The 18,858-nt window shown below is 42.6% G+C and overlaps 1 protein-coding gene across 4 annotated transcripts in view; it reads left to right on the top strand.

Annotated features, from left to right (window-relative positions):
* Window positions 1-18,858, top strand: part of fhod3a (formin homology 2 domain containing 3a) — a 45,956-nt gene that overhangs the window by 23,037 nt on the left and 4,061 nt on the right. For 3 of the 4 annotated variants that reach the window (XM_077506873.1, XM_077506874.1, XM_077506872.1), the window contains 21 exons: window positions 4,377-4,444; window positions 5,530-5,635; window positions 6,172-6,266; window positions 6,363-6,474; window positions 6,555-6,649; window positions 6,851-6,994; window positions 7,435-7,670; window positions 8,849-8,965; window positions 9,154-9,540; window positions 10,640-10,699; window positions 10,842-10,976; window positions 11,186-11,236; window positions 12,634-12,845; window positions 14,092-14,406; window positions 14,977-15,710; window positions 16,457-16,594; window positions 16,888-17,046; window positions 17,128-17,310; window positions 17,790-17,909; window positions 18,000-18,161; window positions 18,267-18,457. In XM_077506873.1, the coding sequence (XP_077362999.1) occupies window positions 4,377-4,444; window positions 5,530-5,635; window positions 6,172-6,266; window positions 6,363-6,474; window positions 6,555-6,649; window positions 6,851-6,994; window positions 7,435-7,670; window positions 8,849-8,965; window positions 9,154-9,540; window positions 10,640-10,699; window positions 10,842-10,976; window positions 11,186-11,236; window positions 12,634-12,845; window positions 14,092-14,406; window positions 14,977-15,710; window positions 16,457-16,594; window positions 16,888-17,046; window positions 17,128-17,310; window positions 17,790-17,909; window positions 18,000-18,161; window positions 18,267-18,457 (3,820 nt within the window). The remainder of the gene's footprint in view (window positions 1-4,376; window positions 4,445-5,529; window positions 5,636-6,171; window positions 6,267-6,362; window positions 6,475-6,554; window positions 6,650-6,850; window positions 6,995-7,434; window positions 7,671-8,848; window positions 8,966-9,153; window positions 9,541-10,639; window positions 10,700-10,841; window positions 10,977-11,185; window positions 11,237-12,633; window positions 12,846-14,091; window positions 14,407-14,976; window positions 15,711-16,456; window positions 16,595-16,887; window positions 17,047-17,127; window positions 17,311-17,789; window positions 17,910-17,999; window positions 18,162-18,266; window positions 18,458-18,858) is intronic. The other variant, XM_077506876.1, reaches the window with a different exon arrangement.

The following is an 18,858-nucleotide window of genomic DNA, read 5'->3' as shown; positions in this document are numbered from 1 at the left end:
AAAGCTGACGGAGCATTTGATTTTGTTTGTCATGCTGTCACTACCTATTACTGAGTCGAATCCGCTTAGGTTTATTTAACAAGCTGAATTCGATGCCAGTTTTCCAGTCAAAGCAGAATCTGTACTATAAGTTCTGCAATGCTAACTTCGATGGCTAATGTCATTTGTGGACCGATTTTGTTATTAACTTGACTAACGTGTTGCAAACACATCATCACAGTGATGCTCAGGCCTATAATGTCAGCCTCAGTTGACTTGTGTGAGATCTGTGGGTAGATGCAAAGTAAAAATGTTGAGGGATTAGCCAAAGCTGAAGGGTCACAGCGCTAATCTCATTATGGCGGGAGAAGGAGGGATCTCAGCACTCCTGAGAGATTTAGTAGGAAGAATCTAGCGTGGGGGAATCCCTCAGTGCCCAGGACACTCCCACTGATCCCACATGACAAACTATAAATGAATTAAAAAAAAAAAAAAAAAAAAAAAAAGCAGGGCTGGGTATCGATTCAAATGTCCTCAATGGATTCGATTTCGAGTCACAGGAGTTCCGTTCGATTCAATGTCGATTTTTATATATGAATAGATATATGAATAATCAATTCATGGTTTTATGACTCGATATCATGCTCGAAAAGGAAAATAAATTCAATATCTATTGTTTATTTTTTATTATTATTTATTTTTTTTTACCCCAATTCCGCGTCACTTCTGAATCCTTTCAGCTGCCTGAGGTCGCTTTAAGCACTGCTTCTTGTTTACTAGTCTCGTGCACAGCTGTTGGCAATGATTGACACCTTATTAGTCATGATTATGTAAAATACATGAAAAGTAATATATATATATTACATATGATAACAATAAATAAAGAGTAAGTTAATTAAAATAAAACAAAAACAACCAATCAACAGACAGAAGTGTCTTGCTCCACCTCGCCTTAAATAGATTTGTTTTTACTCTCTACCGTTGAGCCAAAAAAATACCCCCTGTGCACGGTTGGAGGAAAAAAATGGCTTTACAAATGTATTGCAGACGTTTATAATAAAACATATTACGACAATAGCAGCTCATTGCGGTTTTTATTTTTTCTTCTCTTGCCATTATAAAATCTATTTTAAGACGGAATATGGGATTAAATTATGTGCTGAGGCTGCCACAATGCAGCGCCTGTGAGGTCAGGGTGAAGAACTATGTGTCCTTTCAAAAAAAAAAAAAAAAAAAAAAAAAGAAGACCGTAAAAGTTTGAACTGAAAACGTGTCATCCAGTCTGCATCCACACGCTGCATGCACAGACAGAGCTTGAGTACAAGTACAAGCCACAATGACACATCCCAGCCAGTGTTTCAGGTTTCCTTATGACAATAATAAAACGCGTGGCCGAGGAAAAATGAGAGCCTGGTCTGTGTAGGACACGTGGACAGTTCGCTTGGAAGGCCGTGGCTTTGTTTTGTTTTTGTTTTTTCTTTCCTTCCTCTTCTCTGTTGCTCTCTCTCCCTCAACAACTGGAGGCATTTGTCTTCATCTATCTTAAGACCTGCCTAGTTTGCGAGTTATTGGAATTCCAGTCTTATGCCAGAGTAAAACCAACTGTTCTTCTAATCTAATTAACTGTTCATCTCCAAGTATGTTGATGAACCTGTAAGTTCACACCTGTGTTACAGAAAGCTGCTGCTTCTTGAGCGTTGGGCTGGGTTTGAACTTCGGACTCTTCATGTATACCCTAAAATTGTTCTCGTTCAATTAGATGATTGGGCAGAATAGATCTTGACATGGCCTCATTTTGGATTTTCTCCACCACATTGAATCAGGCCACGTTTCAACCTTATCACAGATGCTGACATGCCTCTGATGGGTAGCAGATGTTGAAGTAAAGGTTACTCTGACAGCTTGGTGAGGGAACACGGTTGTCGCTCGAGGTTCGTTGTGTGGTTCTAAGTGTGATCCAGTGGCCCAGACAGTGTTGCTGGCTTTGATTTGAAAGGAAACAGAAATGGTGGCAACGAAGCCATAAAAGCGGTGCAGGCAACCTTTTATAGTGCCCATAAGGAAAAGATCACATTATAAAATGGATAACAAAACAGGGTAGTGGTTTGACCTATAATCCTCATCTTAGAATGGAAAACAGGGATTTTTTATTTTTTTTTGTACGGCAACATTTTACAGTTATAAATGGCATCTTCTTCTAGTCAGATTCAAAACAAATGCCATGATGTTTCCTTATTTAGCTATAGGAGAAAAAAAAATATTGGCATATGAGGCAGTGCATTTTGACAAAATATAATTAACACCCACAATAATAAATATTTAATTAACACAATAGTGTCCAAACTACGGCCCGGGGGCCATTTGCGGCCCGCCGTCCATTTTTCAGTAGCCCGCGACATATGCTAAAAATGGCATTTGACTCAGTCCAAATAAAATAAAAGAAAAATGTTTGGAGATGGTCAAAGTAAGAAGGGAGGGTATCGAAAAACAGGTGCCATTAAAGGTTATTTTTAGTTAACTAAAACTAATGAAAAAACTAAAATTAAAATTCAAAAAACAATATTGTTACCGAAATAAAATAAAAACGAAAATGCTTTTTAAAAAAAAACTAAAACTAATTGAAACTACATTTTATGTTTACAAAACTAACTAAAACTAACTATAATAAATAATAGCATGCATGTCCTGTTTGTTTTGGTCCTCAAAACACATTTTGACCTCCAGCAAACTTGTCTTTTTTTTTTTTTTTTTTTTGCTTCATTTATGTATTTATCTTATTTCATGAGTATTCCATACAGTTCAGGGGTTCACGGTATAATTTCATGCAGGGTGATAATGCGATACTGTTACATATGTCGTGTTACGTGAAGTTATGTTCAATATTTATGAATGAAGAAAGTTGTCTAGTTTTATACTCAAGTAAATTTTGAGTGATTTTATACTCAAGTAAATTGTGTTTTACCATTTACGTTCTGTGTTTCCAAAGGGGTTGCCATTGTAGAGTGAAGTCACATTAACTCATTTACTTCCAAAGACGTATAAATATGTTCTATTTTAAATATTACCATGCTCCCAAAGATGTATTTATACGTTTTGGCTTTGATCCAGCCTCTGAACTGAAGAGAATGCATGACGTAATGGTAGTTGTTACAAAAACGGCCAGCAGGTGGCAGCAGAGTATAAGAGATCAAAAAGCTCTTTTCCCCACTATTTTAAACAGATTTGTGAATAATGATGAACCTTAGCCATATTCTAATGCTAATTGGTGCAAAATGGAAACGGAAAGAAATATGCTTTTTTTTCCTGATGAAAGAAGACGCTCTAATTTTTCTTTTGGTAGATTCCATGTTTTTATAGCAATAGGACACAATATTCTATGGGCCTTGCAAAATCAGTCCAAATCCAGTACAACAGCAAAAATGTCCTGGGAGTGAATGAGTTAATTAAAGCCAGTCGGGGTCCTTTTTCTTCCCGACTTCATGAGTGGGATTTCCGAGTTCAATGGGGCGTTACCGTACACTTCCTGGTTTGAAGTTGGAAAAATCCGACTTCCCACTTTCCTCAAATTCATCATAATTCCCAGTGAGGTTGCACTGTACATTATCATCACTCACGGAATGACTCTGCCCAATCAAATAGTTTGGTCGCAACTAGCTGTCGTATAGACAGACACATTTCATGGATGTTGCTTCGTTGGGGAGACAGACAGGCACATAATTGTTCGTGTGGAATGATAATGATTGTGACCCTGGCCACGGGTTAGCCTCACTTCAGAGATTGTTACCACTGAGCCCCAGACAGACAGGCCAGCGCCGCCGCCATACCAGGCCTACATTATGGGTGTCCTCACTTTCATATGCTTTGATTTATACATCATCACATATGGAGTCCAGTTAACAAGGTCATAAATGTTTTTTTTCTTTTTTTTATGTTGGAATATGGACAAGGTTAAGTGTAATTGCCGCGTTATCAGCACTTATAGCATTTGGTCCCGAGTACTTTCCATGTCGTGACCTGAATACCTCACAGCTGAAACGCAGCCAGCGGCTCATTAACATTCCATAATCACTACTGCAACGTGTACATGTGCACATGTGTTGGTGTGTGTATGAGTGCGTGTCCGTGCGAGACAGACCGGGGGTGAGAGGTCGTACACGTGCCGCACGGCCAGTGAGGACACAGGGAAAGTGTGCGGTGTCATGTTCAGTGCCAGCGGCCAGCGGGGGCACTGATGTGTGCGATGATGTCCATCAACTCCACACAGTTTAGTGTCAAAACCTTTGCACAACTGAGACCCATTGAGAATGTTTCTTTTTTTCATAAAATGTTTAAATCCTACTCGTAATTAAATCATAATAACTATTAAAGCACATGTATGCGTCTCTCTCTCTTTGCAGAAAGACTGTATAACTCCAATGGACGTGACTTGAGGCGGGCGCTGTTCTCGCTAAAGCAAGTATTTCAGGTACAAGGACCAAAACTTATTGGAGCTCCCTTGAACTCAGTTTGTTCCGAGGGTTGCATAACAGTTTGGTTTGTGGTGGCCGCACTCGCCACTTCCATAATGGCGAGAATCATACACATAGCATTTTATTTTTTTTTCAAGTTTCTTTTAGTGCTTAGGGATTTGGGATGAAAACATTATAAGGTGTATTTTTTCTGTTGTTATCATTAGCTCATGTAGCATTTTTTGTTACTCAGTTCACAATATTATCAAGTTGTTTTGATAACATAAAGGTCGAGTTAGTGCTATAGCTAATATAGCATTTTTGTTGTTGTTGTTGTTGTTGTTGTTGTTTTTTGTTACCGAGTTCACAAGACTTGTGAACACTGTTTTGTTTTAATAGCATAATAGTCGCTCCAAGGATAGCTATAGCTCTTACACAACATAACATGTTTTTTTTTTTCTTCCAAAAGCAAGCGTGATGTAAGATAATAAAAGAAGAAAGCTATTGTGTCATTATTTCACCATTGTGCCAACTTGTCAAGATGGCTGTTGACAGTCCAAATTCATTTTTACTTTTTACTTCTGTACTTAAATACACATGCCATGGGCCCTTCATTTGAATTTTCATCATTTTTCTGCCTCTTTGGTTGCTTACAGTATATGAATGTGTGTGCTATTTTTGGAATACAATAACACCAAATATGAAGATTTTTCACGTTGTAAATAAAATTGAATGCCACCCATAAATACACTGAAATTGTATTCCAAAATCCAGTTCATTAACACTGTTTTTTCAAGTCTTTTGCAAATATAGCCTAATCTTCTCTATGCATAATAACATATAAGATTAAAAACATTGTTTTTGGGGGTGTGGCCTGCGTCTTTTGGGTTTGGTTACATAATTAACTTGCTGATCTTGTTTTTGCCATAAGGGTAGAACAGATTGCACTTGATTTTGACAGTTTGTTGTAAACAAGGGCTTTACTGCCTCCTGCTGGGAGAGAGAAACAATACAATTAGGCAAAATGAGGTGTATTTGATCCTTGCGTGGACATGTAATATATCGTCAAATATCATCTTAATTTCCATTTTCTGTACATTAGGATGACAAAGACCTGGTCCATGAGTTTGTGATGGCTGAAGGCTTGACGTGTCTCATTAAAGTGGGCGCAGAAGCGGACCAGAACTACCAGAACTACATTTTAAGAGGTATATAGAACACATTGTAACACCAGTATACAAAAATACAAATGACAAAAAAGTCCACAATGTGTAAAATTGTCCTTACTTTCTGTTATAATTTGTGCCCAGCCAGTGGTTGCTATACTCTTTTCACATTGATGTACTTTTTTAGTTTGCTATTAAGAGGCTCATGACTCCAAGTAGTTGCAGCCATGTGATAACATCACAGGGTGACTCTGTGCACTTTAGAGCAGTTGTCTGCGGTCCCCTGAGAGACCCCACCATTAATCATCCTGATATAAAAACACTGCAGCAAAGGGCCACATATGACTAACACATTTTTTTTTTTTTTTTTTTTTTTACAACATATGCTTTTGTTAGTGTGTTTTATAGGTGTAGGTGATGGTATGTTATTAACATGACAGAATCCCTCAAATATGCTTGACATTTTTCAAATGAACGTGTGACAGTGTTGAGAGATTAAGAGAGATTATGAGATACAAAGATTGCAGGCAGGCGGTAGTTTTTTTATCGTAATGTGTTTGTTTTCATGTGTTTGACAGCTCTGGGACAGATCATGCTGTATGTTGACGGGATGAACGGCGTCATCGGCCACACGGAGACAATCGAGTGGCTTTACACGCTTGTCGGATCAAAAGTAAAACATCTGAAAAGTCTCAAAAATCATAAACGATTTGCTTTGTCACATTTAACAGAAACGGCACAAAATAATCTCTGTTTGTCCGGTTTCTAGTTCCGTCTGGTGGTAAAAACAGCCATGAAACTGTTGCTGGTCTTCGTGGAATACGCCGAGTCCAACGCGCCGCTTCTCATAGAAGCCATATCCACGGTGGATTCCAAAGGAGGTGCACACAAACCCGTCAGTTGGAATTCGGTTCAGATACAAATGCATTCAGTGGTTTAATATTTGAACTGGTGTGTCCAGGTAGCAAAGCGTGGTCCAACGCCATGGAGATCTTACAAGAGAAAGATGGCGTGGACACAGAGCTGCTGGTCTATGCCATGACTCTCATCAATAAGGTCAGTCAAAGATATTAATTACTTGTGTAGTGGACCAACCTTCTCTGTGTCTTCTTCTTGCTCTTAATTCTTTTTTTGTCTCACATAGTAGACTCAGTGCTGCCCAGCATGTTGTGGCACAACTGGGTACTACACTGAAGACTCTAAAAGCTTTAACTAACTGAAGTATTCGTATCAACTTTGTGTTAATTCTTTCGGCAGACATTGTCTGCCTTACCAGACCAAGATTCCTTCTACGACATGGTGGACGGTCTGGAGGAGCAAGGAATGGAGATGGTAACTCAGAGACACCTGAGCCGGAAAGGCACTGATCTGGACTTGGTTGAGCAGCTCAACATTTATGAGGTTTGCAGCTGTCATTCACGACCAGCCATTTTCACAAGGTCCACAGAATATTCTGTCCTATTGTTATTGCATTAGAATATAGCTTAGTTTCATCATTATTCACAAACCTGCTGAAACCACTGGGGAAAAAAAAGAGTTTGTTGCAACATAGCCCTGGCTGATCTCTTATACTCTGCTGCCACCTGCTGGCCGTTTTTTTAATAACTACCATTGCTTTAAGCTTCATGTCAAAAGCTGTATCAAAGCCTTCTGTGTGCTCTAGCCTAGCATAAAAAACAAACAAACAAAAAAAAACGTATGAATACATTCTTGGGAGTGAAGGACAACGTATTATAAAACGTGTATATACGTTTTTGGGTTTGAATGAGTTTAAAAGTGGAAAAATAGCCGTAAAAAGTGTTCCTCCTATTTTTAACAGCTGATTAATATTTATCTGCCAGTCCACGCTCCGGCACGAGGATGGCGACGACGACAGCCAGCCTCCGGCGACGGGTCGACGGGATCGCCGGCGAGCCAGCATCGGCGGCGGGGATAAGCGGTGCGGCTTGGAGAGGAGGCGGAGCCGCAGGGCTTCTCTGGTGCGATCCGGCCAGGCGTCCCCCTGCAGCCCCGCGTCCCCCCAGAGGGCGGGATTCCACCCCTTTAACGGACAGAGGCCCGAGGAGATTAGCGAGAGGTGAGTGAGGAAACGAAAGAGGAGATGCCCGTAGGCCAACAATCCACTCATCATTTCTTACAGGATCTCTTGAAATAACTCTGTCGGAAAAAAAAAAAAATCTGACTGTTTTGTATCACCATTTTCTGCTCCAGAGCACTTTCAGGTTGCCTTCCATCCATGTAAGTTCAAAAGTTCACTGAGTTCACTGGAAGGAAGATCAGCTTCTGACCTTATGTGGTCCTCTACTACCACCAATTACTACATGCACCCTCACCTCAATGCTGTCGAGGCTAATTGTGTGTCTCAAGTATCACTTTATCAACAATTATGTTGGGTCTTCTAGGATATAACAGCTGAAGTGCCCTTTAATTTGTAAATTGTTCACACTATAAAAAAGCACAGAGTCCTCTCTCAATGTGTGCTCTAAAATAAGTACCCCTCACTTGCACTAGATTGTGTTGCTCCAAGGAACTTATAGCCAAGCATGCAAATACAGCATGTATTTTAACATTTGTTTCAAAAAACAAAAGGTTGCCATTATATGTTGTGCAAGTTATTTCAATACGGTACAGGTCCATCTCAATAAATAATAATATTGTACTGTAGTTTAATTCAAAGCATCACACATACAGATTGATTAAACACAAAATATAACAATTTATAATCTATAAATACATTTAAGGAAAAATATAGGGATGGGCGAGTAGTAATAGTTTCACTTTTTGAATTATGAAATGGGTTTTCCAAAATATTCTATTGTGGAACGGCAGACGCTGTAATGTCTTCTTGAAATTAAAGCTTCATCATCGTTTCATCTAACCCTCTCCATTAATTCACTTCTTGCACCTGCATCCCGTCTTTATTGTGAGAATACTGAAATCAACACATGCACTGATGCTATTCTGCAACAAAAAAATAAACTCTACCTGATTAGCATTTTTTGGATTGTTGTAATGTTACAAAAACAATCCGATTCGACTACTCTAATGTAACATAATCTTACAACCACGAGAGGGCGTAATTGCATGATATGAATTGTGATTATAGCTAGTACTCGATTCATTTCTTTTACATTCTTGAATTGTGATGTCATGCTTTTTTGTGTATTTCTTTTTAACCTTGCATCCATCATCTTGCCATCCACCTGTGCATGTAACCCAACTTCCTATCTGACCCGCTACCTACTCCTTCCATAGAGATGAGGAATATGAGGATGCGGTGATAAAGGAGCATGAAGAGGATGAGCCTGCACTGACTGAGTCTGATTCCGATGAAAACGATGACGCTTTTTTGTCTAGTCAGAGTAGTTCCAGGTACAATGGGGCGAAACGCACAGTCTGGTCTTCTTAAAATTATCTGCTGCCATTGACGGCTATTGACGTCAACAATACATTGGCAATGAATGCGTTCTTAGGAGCTCATATAAACTATTCGAATGTTTCCCATCTAGGTTGCAATTTACTTCATGTTTATTCCTCCTATCCCAATCCTCTCTTCTTAGCTCGGTTCGCCATCTTCCATCCATCATTCAACGGACAATCCAGTCCATCACCATCACAACCAAACCCATACATGTGCAAGATCCCGGGAATTGGAAGGAATCAAATCCTGCGAGCACCGTGAGCTCCCCATCCACGCCCGTGTCCCCTCCTCCCACGTCCCCTCCTCGCATGCCCTCCCCGCTCAGCGCCCCCTCGCTTTTGGCCGCCCTGTTGGCCAGGAAGAGGGTTACCAGCACCGTGCCGGCCACCAAAGAGATCAGCCCGTCGTTGCGCGGCGGCTCGTATCCATCGCCCGAGCACCTGCCCTACAAGCCCCACTCGCCCTTCCACCTCTTCTCCTATGACATGGATGAAGAGACGTCACCTCAACCTGTGGATACAGACAGGTCAGAGGGACACCCAGACTTGAAACTTCGTCTATGGGTTCCGGCTTTTCCTCAATCTTAATCACAATCTTCACTTCGAGTCTTTGAATGTGCTTCACTTTTCCTTAATCGCATCACTGGAAGACTTCCACACTTCGTAGAAAGACTCACTTCAGTTCCTGGCACACTCATCCCTATTCCTTTTTCCTAACATTTTTTTTCCCACTCTTCAACTGTCGGCCTCCTAAGGAACTTTTCTTCACTGCTGAACAATTTTATTTGCATACAGTGGTGACTCTTCACTTTCTCAGTGTTGTTTTGGTGAATTGTTCCCTCAAGCGTTTGTATGCACTTCCCCCTTTGCACTTGAATCTGCTTTTGAAGTTGTTGGATTTAAAAGCGCAGTCTGCCGGTTTCACTCAGGAAAATGCAATTTTTAAATACAGGATTTAAACAAACAAACTACTTCTCAATTTACAGATCTGGGCTTTTCTTCACGTGCGGGGGTGAGTTGGTCCTAAACCCCCACACCCAAAGTCTATATTTTGCCATTTTGTGTTTGTTTTGTCAACAACGGGACGTTTCTGTTGAAAGAAAGTGTTTACACCCCTCCAGCCAATCGCAGAGCGGGGCCGGGCAAACGTGTCGGCTGCGTGACGTCGCTCCCGCGCCAATTTGAAAGCACACACGGATTTTTCTTTTTTTTTTTCTTCACTCACTCATTCACGCACGTAAACTTCTGTGAGTGAGTGGGGGCTGGGGGTTTAGGACAAAATCACTACCAAAGATTAACATAAACCCAAATGTGTAGACTGAGAGAAAGTTAGTGTGTACATCCTGTATTTAAAAAGTGCATTTTCCTGAGTGAAACCGGCATACTGGGCCTTTAAATCCCTTTTCTCTCTTTTACCCGAAATGAATGGTCACTTACTAATGTACCTGATATGGCAGTGAAATATATAGAGAAAGGAAACTAATACTTTGTTACACAGTGAATAGGTGAGTTTTTCAGCAAATCGTCATTTTACATGCGTGTCTTGCCTCCGACTCTGGCCAGCCAACATTATCATTAGCTTGAGTCTCACTGCCATCGTGTTTCTTGTTCCTTTTCCTTTCCAAGGAACGGAGGTCTGACCACCTACTCGAATCACAGCGGCCCCACCACGCCGACCAGTCCCAGGTGAGGTCACCTGATCCACAAGTGCCCACGTCATCCTCATAATCACGCTTTTTATGTTCATCTGCATGACACAGTGCGTCATTAATGTCATACTGCACAAGGATATGAAAACAGTTCAATTAAGATTCTCATTATCCCTCAGGCCTCCTTTGGGGGGACTCTTATCCTCCTCATACCGGCAACACCAAGAGTCTTTGGCTGCCGAACGAGAGCGACGCCGCGTTGAGAGAGAAGAAAGACTGCAAAGGATCGAACGAGAGGAGAGGAACAAACACAGGTGAGGTTTACGTGCATGTTGTTTTATAGGCGCTGCTTTAATGTACAGGAAAAAAAAAAAAAACTTTTGCCAGATAATGAAACTCTTGTGCCTCAGGGACTGTCAGTCATTTTGACGACAACAACAAAAAGTACACAGTAATTTCTTCTCCACATATCACTTCCTGCTGATTTTAATCGTACTTAAATCTTTGTTGATGTTTGCCACAGCCGAGACTATGTGGATAAAATGGAAGAAGCCAGGGTGGCGCGAGAAGAGAGGTAAGCATCTCAAGCTGTCTATTGTTAGATACCGGTAATCATTTTCATGTTTTATTTAAAAAAATAAAAAATAACCTTCTTGTAGATTCTCTTCTTGAATATATTTGCAGGATATCAGAATAGATGCAGTTTGGATGTGAACTGCCATTTACTAATTCTTAAAAATCTGAGAAAAACATCATTTGCATAATAATTCGGAACGCGGTGTAGTCGGCATGTGTCACGCAGGGACATGCGATCAGGGGAGGCAGAGACTCCCTGCTGCCTAGTAGAAAAAAAATCAATATGTTTTTCCCATTTTGGTATTATGGTCTATGCTTTACATTGATTTTCTTTTTCCATCCATCCTTTATCTATCTATCTTTCTATCTATCTATCTCATATTTTGGGTGCATCTTATATATGACTATAGAGGAGTCAGTGCCTCCTCACCAGTCACTAACATTGCTCTTAGCAGCACAAGAAATTTTGCCTCACATAACAACAGTTGCCCTATTATGGGAGGACAACTTATTACAGAGAGGAATAATGAGGAAAAACATTTGATCATTCTGAAAGGAGCTGCTGCTAAGGAAAAAAAAAAAAAGGAAACCCATCGTCACAAGATTGACTTCTTTATGATCCTCAACTGCTTCCTGTTTATTTTCTGTACAACTATAAAGTGTGTACAGATCTGTGTGGCCTCATTCTCAAGACACCCTACTTGATTGGAAGCATACAATTTAGGAAATCTTACTTTTTTCTGACAGCCTCTTCTTTTCTCTGTCAGTGTAACGTTGTAAATATTTCTGTTAGGATTTATAAATCCCTCTAAATTCTCGTGAGAACTACTAGCGCCAGCTAACATGCGGAACTAAGATGTCACTAGCACGTTTGCATACTGATGCAAATATTTCCTTCACACTAAGAGCCTCAGTGAACTGCAATGAAACAAAGTGCGTGTGCGTGTGGCCCTTCTCTGATGGAAATATTTTGCATATACTGCTTCACAGATTATTGTATACATCCAATCAAAAGTTGTTTTTGTATCTGCAGACAGTCTCATTCAGGTTCATTCACCACAATACACACAGTTGGCCACACTTCTTCCCTCACCCCACACCGTGCTAATACACACACAAAGCAGTATCCAGTTCCCTTGGACCTCTGAAGTGGTCTCATGCTAATGAACTCGGAACAGAAGCGCCACATATTCATGCAAAAGATAGGCGGGGTTAGTGGAAGGAGCATAGAGAGGGAGAGGGTCCACTCTTCAACCCCAAGCTCCAGCTGGCAGGTTGGATGGTGTGGGATTGGAAGTAAATAGATTTTTATTTCGGGTCGGTCAGCAACCTAACAAGTCTTTTTTTGCATAATATTCTTTATTGAAACCACATTTTTGTGATCCTCCCTCTCAGGTATAAGAACGTGGAGCGCCTGGCGGCGGAGGAGTACGAGAAAGAGCGCGTTCCCCGCGGGCCGAGGACTCGCCCCGAGCTCGACCTGACCTTCGAACCTGCCGAGACGTGGCCGTCGTCCACGCGCAGCAGCACCCCGTCCTCACAAGAGGACGCAGAGGCCGACAACGAAGAGGAACCCAACGCCAGCCCTTATGCGGCCTCTCCAGCGGGTAAGAATCGTGAGAGGCGGGACGGGGACCAACAAAAACGTTTGAATTGCCTTTATTCATAATTTGAACTGTAAATATACCACAGACGACAATGCCATGACAGTGAACGAATTCAATTTGGAATTGAAACTTGTGCTTCTAACAATGGGAAAGTTCTATTTTTTAGTTTAAAATGGCTTACCTTAACGAGAATCAAGGACAGACTGCGAACAAAATTTGGTCTGGGAAAATATTTATTTGTTAACGGGGTGGAGGTGTTTCTCATTAGGATGAGAAAGTTTTCCAATGCTAGCATTTCAATTTGCATTTCTGAAATCAACAGTGCAGCACCTAGTTTGCTTATATTTTCACCTGGGACTTTATTATAAGGATATTTCTGCTTTACTTGCAAGTCGTCACCATTAGACATTTGAAATGTCTGAAGTCTTGTAGTCTCCTAAATAACTTTTCTCATCCAAGCAAGAAACTTTTCTCGTTCAAATGAGAAAATGTTCTCAATGAGAACGTTTCTCATTAGGTAGGATGACAAAGTTTCTCAGTTTTCTTTAATTCATCATGATGCATTTTTTACACTACTTCTTTCCTATTTCGACAGCACTTGGTACCATCTTGTGGTGAGTGTTAGAATTGAAGAGCTAGAGAATGGTTACCGTGCCCTGCGATTGGCTGGCAACCAGTTCAGGGTGTACCCCACCTACTGCCCGAAGCCAGCTGATGGATGGATGGATGGATGGATGGATGGAGAAGGGTTACACCTATAGTTGCATTTGTGAACGGTGACCTGCAACCTGAATCCGAAGCGAGGTTTGGGGTGCGCCCATGAAAAACAAGATGAAAGTAGACGGGGAACTAGGTGAAAGGGTCAAAGGGCTATTTTAAAAGTGCCTTATTTTTGGGTGTGCGCACAGCCGTGAGGTGCTTACAGTAGCCGTGTTATTCTAACCCCGCCATCATCACTACGCCGACTGTACTCAGTTGTGTCTCGACACAAACAGGAACTTGGTCCTTCATTTCCTCTACATATTCCAGTTGCCGCCACAACTCGGCTTTGTGCGCCTGGGATGTGGTTTCGCAGTAGCCAACTGTTGTTTGTTTTTCTTGCGAGCATGCGTGCAAATGTGTGTTGATCCATGTGCCCTTCAACACAAGTCCCCTTGAACACTGCAAAAACATGAAGTGGTACACCACGCATCTGTGGCATATTGATATGAGCATTGTGGAAAATAAACATGATTGTATTTCTCAGGGACAGAAGAGGCCGACGACTCAAGGGCCAGCGTAGAACCCGAGGAGAAAGAGGCCGAGGAAGAACAAGAGGAGCAAGAGGAGGAGCAAAAGGAGGAAACGCAGGAGGACGTGGAGATAGAAAGTGAGGAGGAAGGCGAGCAGGAGGAGCCTCAAGCGACAAAGGAGCACGAGGAGGCGGAGGAGGACAGCGGCATCCTGAGCGACAAGGAGCGGCAAAATGAGGAGGTGAACGAGAAGGACAACTGCTCGGCCTCCAGCATCTCTTCAGCCAGCAGCACCCTGGAGAGGGAGGAGCGAGGGAACAACGAGAATGGTGAGTGCGGATTCAGAAAGCTTTCTTTAACTCATTCAAACCCCAAAACGTATAAATACGTTTTGTAATAATTTGTCCTTCACTCCCAAAAACGTATTTCTATGTTTATTTTTTGGGGGTGTTTTTTTTTTTTATATATATGTTAGAGCATATAGAAGGCTTTGATACAGTTTCTGGCATGAAGAGGACGCTTAAAGCAATGGTAGTTTTTACAAAAAACGGCCAGCAGGTGGCTCCAGAGTATAAGAAATCAGCCAGAGCCATGTTGCAACAAGCTCTTTTTGCCAGTGTTTTCAACAGGCTTGTGGATAATGATGAAACTTAGCTATATTGTAATGAGAATTGCTGCAAAACTGAAATAGATAAACATACTTTTTTTGCTGATGAAAGAAGAGACGCTTTTGGTAGGTTCCATGTTTTTATAGCAATAGAGCAGAATATTCTGTGGACCTTGCAAAATCAGTGAAAATCCAGTTTATACAGCCGGAAGCAAAGGCAATTGCATTCAGTGAAAATGGCTGGGAGTGAATGAGTTAACCTTTGACTTTCCCTTCATTTTCTTTCTTTCAGACCTCAAAGAAGAAGAAGTAAACAAACAAAGTAGCAAACTCCACAGTAAACTCTTCATGCTGGACATGTTGTACTCGCAAAACAAGCAGCCCTGTGAGGAAGAGGAGGATGCAGATAAGCAGAAAGAAGGAGGAGAGGGGGACAACCAATTGGAGATGCACAAGGACGCTGACAGAGAGCCAAGCGATGAACAGCTAGACGACAACCGCGAGGACAAACCCGAGCAGCGGGGGAGCATACGCCAGTTCGCCGAGCGCTTCGGAGATTTGATCAAGGACATCAGCTGCCCCCACGCTCACTTGGACAGCCAAGCCGACGATCTCACGCCGCTTCCTCCTCCCAAAAAGGAGTCGGACACCATCTGGGACCAACTCTTAGCCGGCCCGCGAGAGCTGCGCATCGGTGACATCAACTTCACAGACCTGACAGAGGAGGACGACGTGGACATCCTGGACGCCACCCTGATGGGCGGCGGCAGCGACCTGCCGCCGCCCCCTCCTCCTCCTCCTCCTCCTCCTCCTCCTCTGCTGCCGCCTCCGACGCTCTCCTTCTCCTCCTTCCCTCCACCGCCGCCCGTGCTCGGCACTTGTCCGCCGCCTCCTCCCTTGTCGGGGATGATGCTGCCTCCTCCACCTCCCCCTTCGCTCAGCTCCCTAATGCCGCCTCCTCCTCCTCCTCCTGAGCCTCCTCTCTTCAACAAGAAGAAGAAGACTATCAGGTTGTTCTGGAATGAGGTGAGACATAAACATGAACTGAGCGTGATACATCTTCTGGTGTGGTGCTTGGGTTGTTGTGACTGTGCTTTTTCTGAGTTTTCTTTTTCTTCAAACTTTTGTGGCGGTTTCTAGTGGTGCTGACAGTTTTGGCACCAGATTACATTCAATAACAGGTGTTGGGGTTTTGTAATTTACTGTTCAACAACCTACAAATAAGAGTAGACCTAGACCAGGGGTGGGCAATCTTGGTCCTCGAGGGCCAGAGTCCTGCAGGTTTTGGAGGGTTCCCTCTTTCAACACAAGCTGATTTCAACCAACGGGATCGTTATCAGGCTTATGCAGAGCTTGGTGACGAGCTGATCATATATCAGCTGTGTTGGAGAAGGGAAACATCCAAAACCTGCAGGACTCCAGCCCTCCTTGCCCACCCTTGACCTAGACCTACTTCCCGCTTCTATCTAAGAATCATATGGGAAATGTAGGCCTACGAGCCTAATGTTGCGGTAGCCAGTCAGATCCAATGCAAGATGAAATTTCTGGCGGCATATTTCCATTTCTACAATGCAGGATTGACACAAGGTAAACGGCGCAGCCTGCTGCCAATAGCTGGCACAGAGCAAAACAAATTGGATGAAAAAGGTTGCCTTGGTGTTGAACTCTCAACCAAGATAGCATTTAGCATTAAGCTAGAGCAATAAAGTAAATAAAATGTGTGTTTTAGTCTACTTTGTGTCAAACTCGTTGCGTCCTGACTGTGTATTCAGGTGCGTCCAGAAGTGCCGAGCAGGGGCTACAAGCGAAATGGAGACACCGTTTGGTCCAAACTGGATTCAGTGAAATTAGACACAGCCAAACTGGAACATCTGTTCGAGTCCAAGTCCAAAGAAATGCCTGTGACGAAGGTAAGTCTCAGAGTCCTTTCAGTGGCTCTCTTTGTTATTCCAATATACTTAAGGTTAAGCCGGGTCATGTGTGTTCTGATCCAGATCAAACAAGCGTGTTTTTGAGGGTCCGATAGGATACTGCACCTAATGAAGATCCCTTACCTTGAACTAAACCTGTAATCCCCCACAGCTGCAGACAATATCACCAGCGTGATATTGTCAGCGTGCTTTAAATGTTTAAAGCGGACCACACGGTTCGGGAGACGCACGAGTCCCAGCAGTGACCCCCTCTCTGTGTTTGCGCCACGTAGAAAACGGCAGCGGACGGCAAGCGTCAAGAGATCATCGTTCTGGATTCCAAAAGGAGCAACGCCATCAACATCGGGCTCACCGTTCTGCCCCCTCCTCGCACCATCAAGACGGCCATCCTCAACTTCGATGAATACGCGCTCAACAAGGAAGGCATTGAGGTATGATATGACCGCAAGGATTCAAATAAAGGGAACTGGGCGTAGAAAATTGTCTCCCTCTCCTTCCTGCTAATCAAACAGAAAATCCTCACGATGATCCCCACGGAGGAGGAGAAGCAGAAGATCCAGGAGGCTCAGCTGGCGAATCCTGACACCCCTCTGGGCTCAGCCGAGCAGTTCCTCCTCACTTTGTCCTCCATCAGCGAACTCTCCGCTCGACTTCAGCTGTGGGCCTTCAAGATGGACTATGAGGCAACTGAAAAGGTCTGTTTATGAGAGTTTACAATCGGGAACTACAAATTAGAAGAATATAAAATTGTATGAAAGCACCGTCCACAAATAGAAGAGTCAAGATTAAATTCAAACTTACTTCCCCTGTCTCAATACTTTTGTCCATCTATCATCTAAATGTGTGCTGCATCTGTGATGTGCGTGCCAACATCCGCAAAACATCAACTCGGTTACCTCACCAAGTTTATTAGCCGCCATCCTCCGGCGTATCGCATTTTACTCATACAGAGTTCAAAGTCAAAATCTTCAGAATGAAATCCGCTTTCTGTGTCGTCTTGTAAAATTGTGCGCTTCTCACAGGATGCAGTCCTCTTTTATATTTCCTTTGAGGGCCGCATTTCAAACCAAGGTTGACTGACCTCAATCCACTGTATGTGATTTGCTATGGGAGACTAACGCATTGTAGTTTGTTAGCACTAAATGATAATTTTTTTTTTTTTTTTTACCTGCAGGAAGTAGCTGAGCCACTGCAGGATCTAAAGGAAGGGATGGAACAATTAGAGAAGAACAAGACTCTGCGTTATATTCTCTCCACATTACTCGCCATCGGAAACTTCCTCAATGGAACCAACGTGAGTCGGGATCCTTGCTGGGTCGTACCGGTGCCATTTCTGTTGTTTTGTTTTGTTTTACGAATAAAGATATGTGCTCCATATGTCTAGGCTAAAGGTTTTGAGCTGACATACTTGCAGAAGGTGCCAGAAGTAAAGGACACGGTCCATAAACAGTCTTTACTACATCACGCCTGCTCCGTTGTGGTGGAGAACTTTCCTCAAAGCACCGACCTCTACTCGGAAATCGGAGCCATCACCCGTTCCGCAAAGGTCGGCCTCTAATAGTAACTTTATTTCTTTCTTGAAGCAAAGCTTCCACTTTCCGACTGAGCTTTTCCACTGAGGCTTGATGGTAATCCTCCTTTTCGACGTCAGGTGGATTTCGACCTGCTGCAGGAGAACCTGGGTCAGATGGAACGTCGCTGCAAAGCGTCGTGGGACCACCTGAAGGTGATTGCCAAGCACGAGATGAAACCGCAGCTCAAGCAGAAGATGTCGGACTTCCTCAAAGACTGTGCCGAGCGAATCATCATCCTCAAGATCGTCCATCGCAGGATCATGAATAGGTAGCGCTCCTCACTATAATATGTTTGTTTACTGTTTTACCCCCTCCTTAGAAAGGGTAATAATTGCGCATTTTAGGAGTATAAAACATGAATATTCTACAGACTCATCATCATACCTTTAAAAATAAGTATAACACTTCAACATACTTTCTTGACGCTGAATCGGACATCCGAAACGGGCAACGCAAAACCTCCTATCTGAAATCTGATCTGATGCAAATAGCAGGTGCTGCGCTTCCAAATTTTCCCACCAAACCTGATTGGAGGCTTTAGTCAGATGACTTTTTTTGTCACAACAAAGGCTGGGATTATCTTGCGGACAAAATTCGTTCTCATCGCCATGATGGTGCTCCTGCTTTCACTGTAAACAGCTGGCAAACTGGTGGATTTTAAATTTAAAA

This window comes from Festucalex cinctus, chromosome 19 (genome assembly GCF_051991245.1).
Source record: "Festucalex cinctus isolate MCC-2025b chromosome 19, RoL_Fcin_1.0, whole genome shotgun sequence".
NCBI lineage: Eukaryota > Metazoa > Chordata > Actinopteri > Syngnathiformes > Syngnathidae > Festucalex > Festucalex cinctus.
This window is presented reverse-complemented; position numbering and strand designations above follow the sequence as displayed.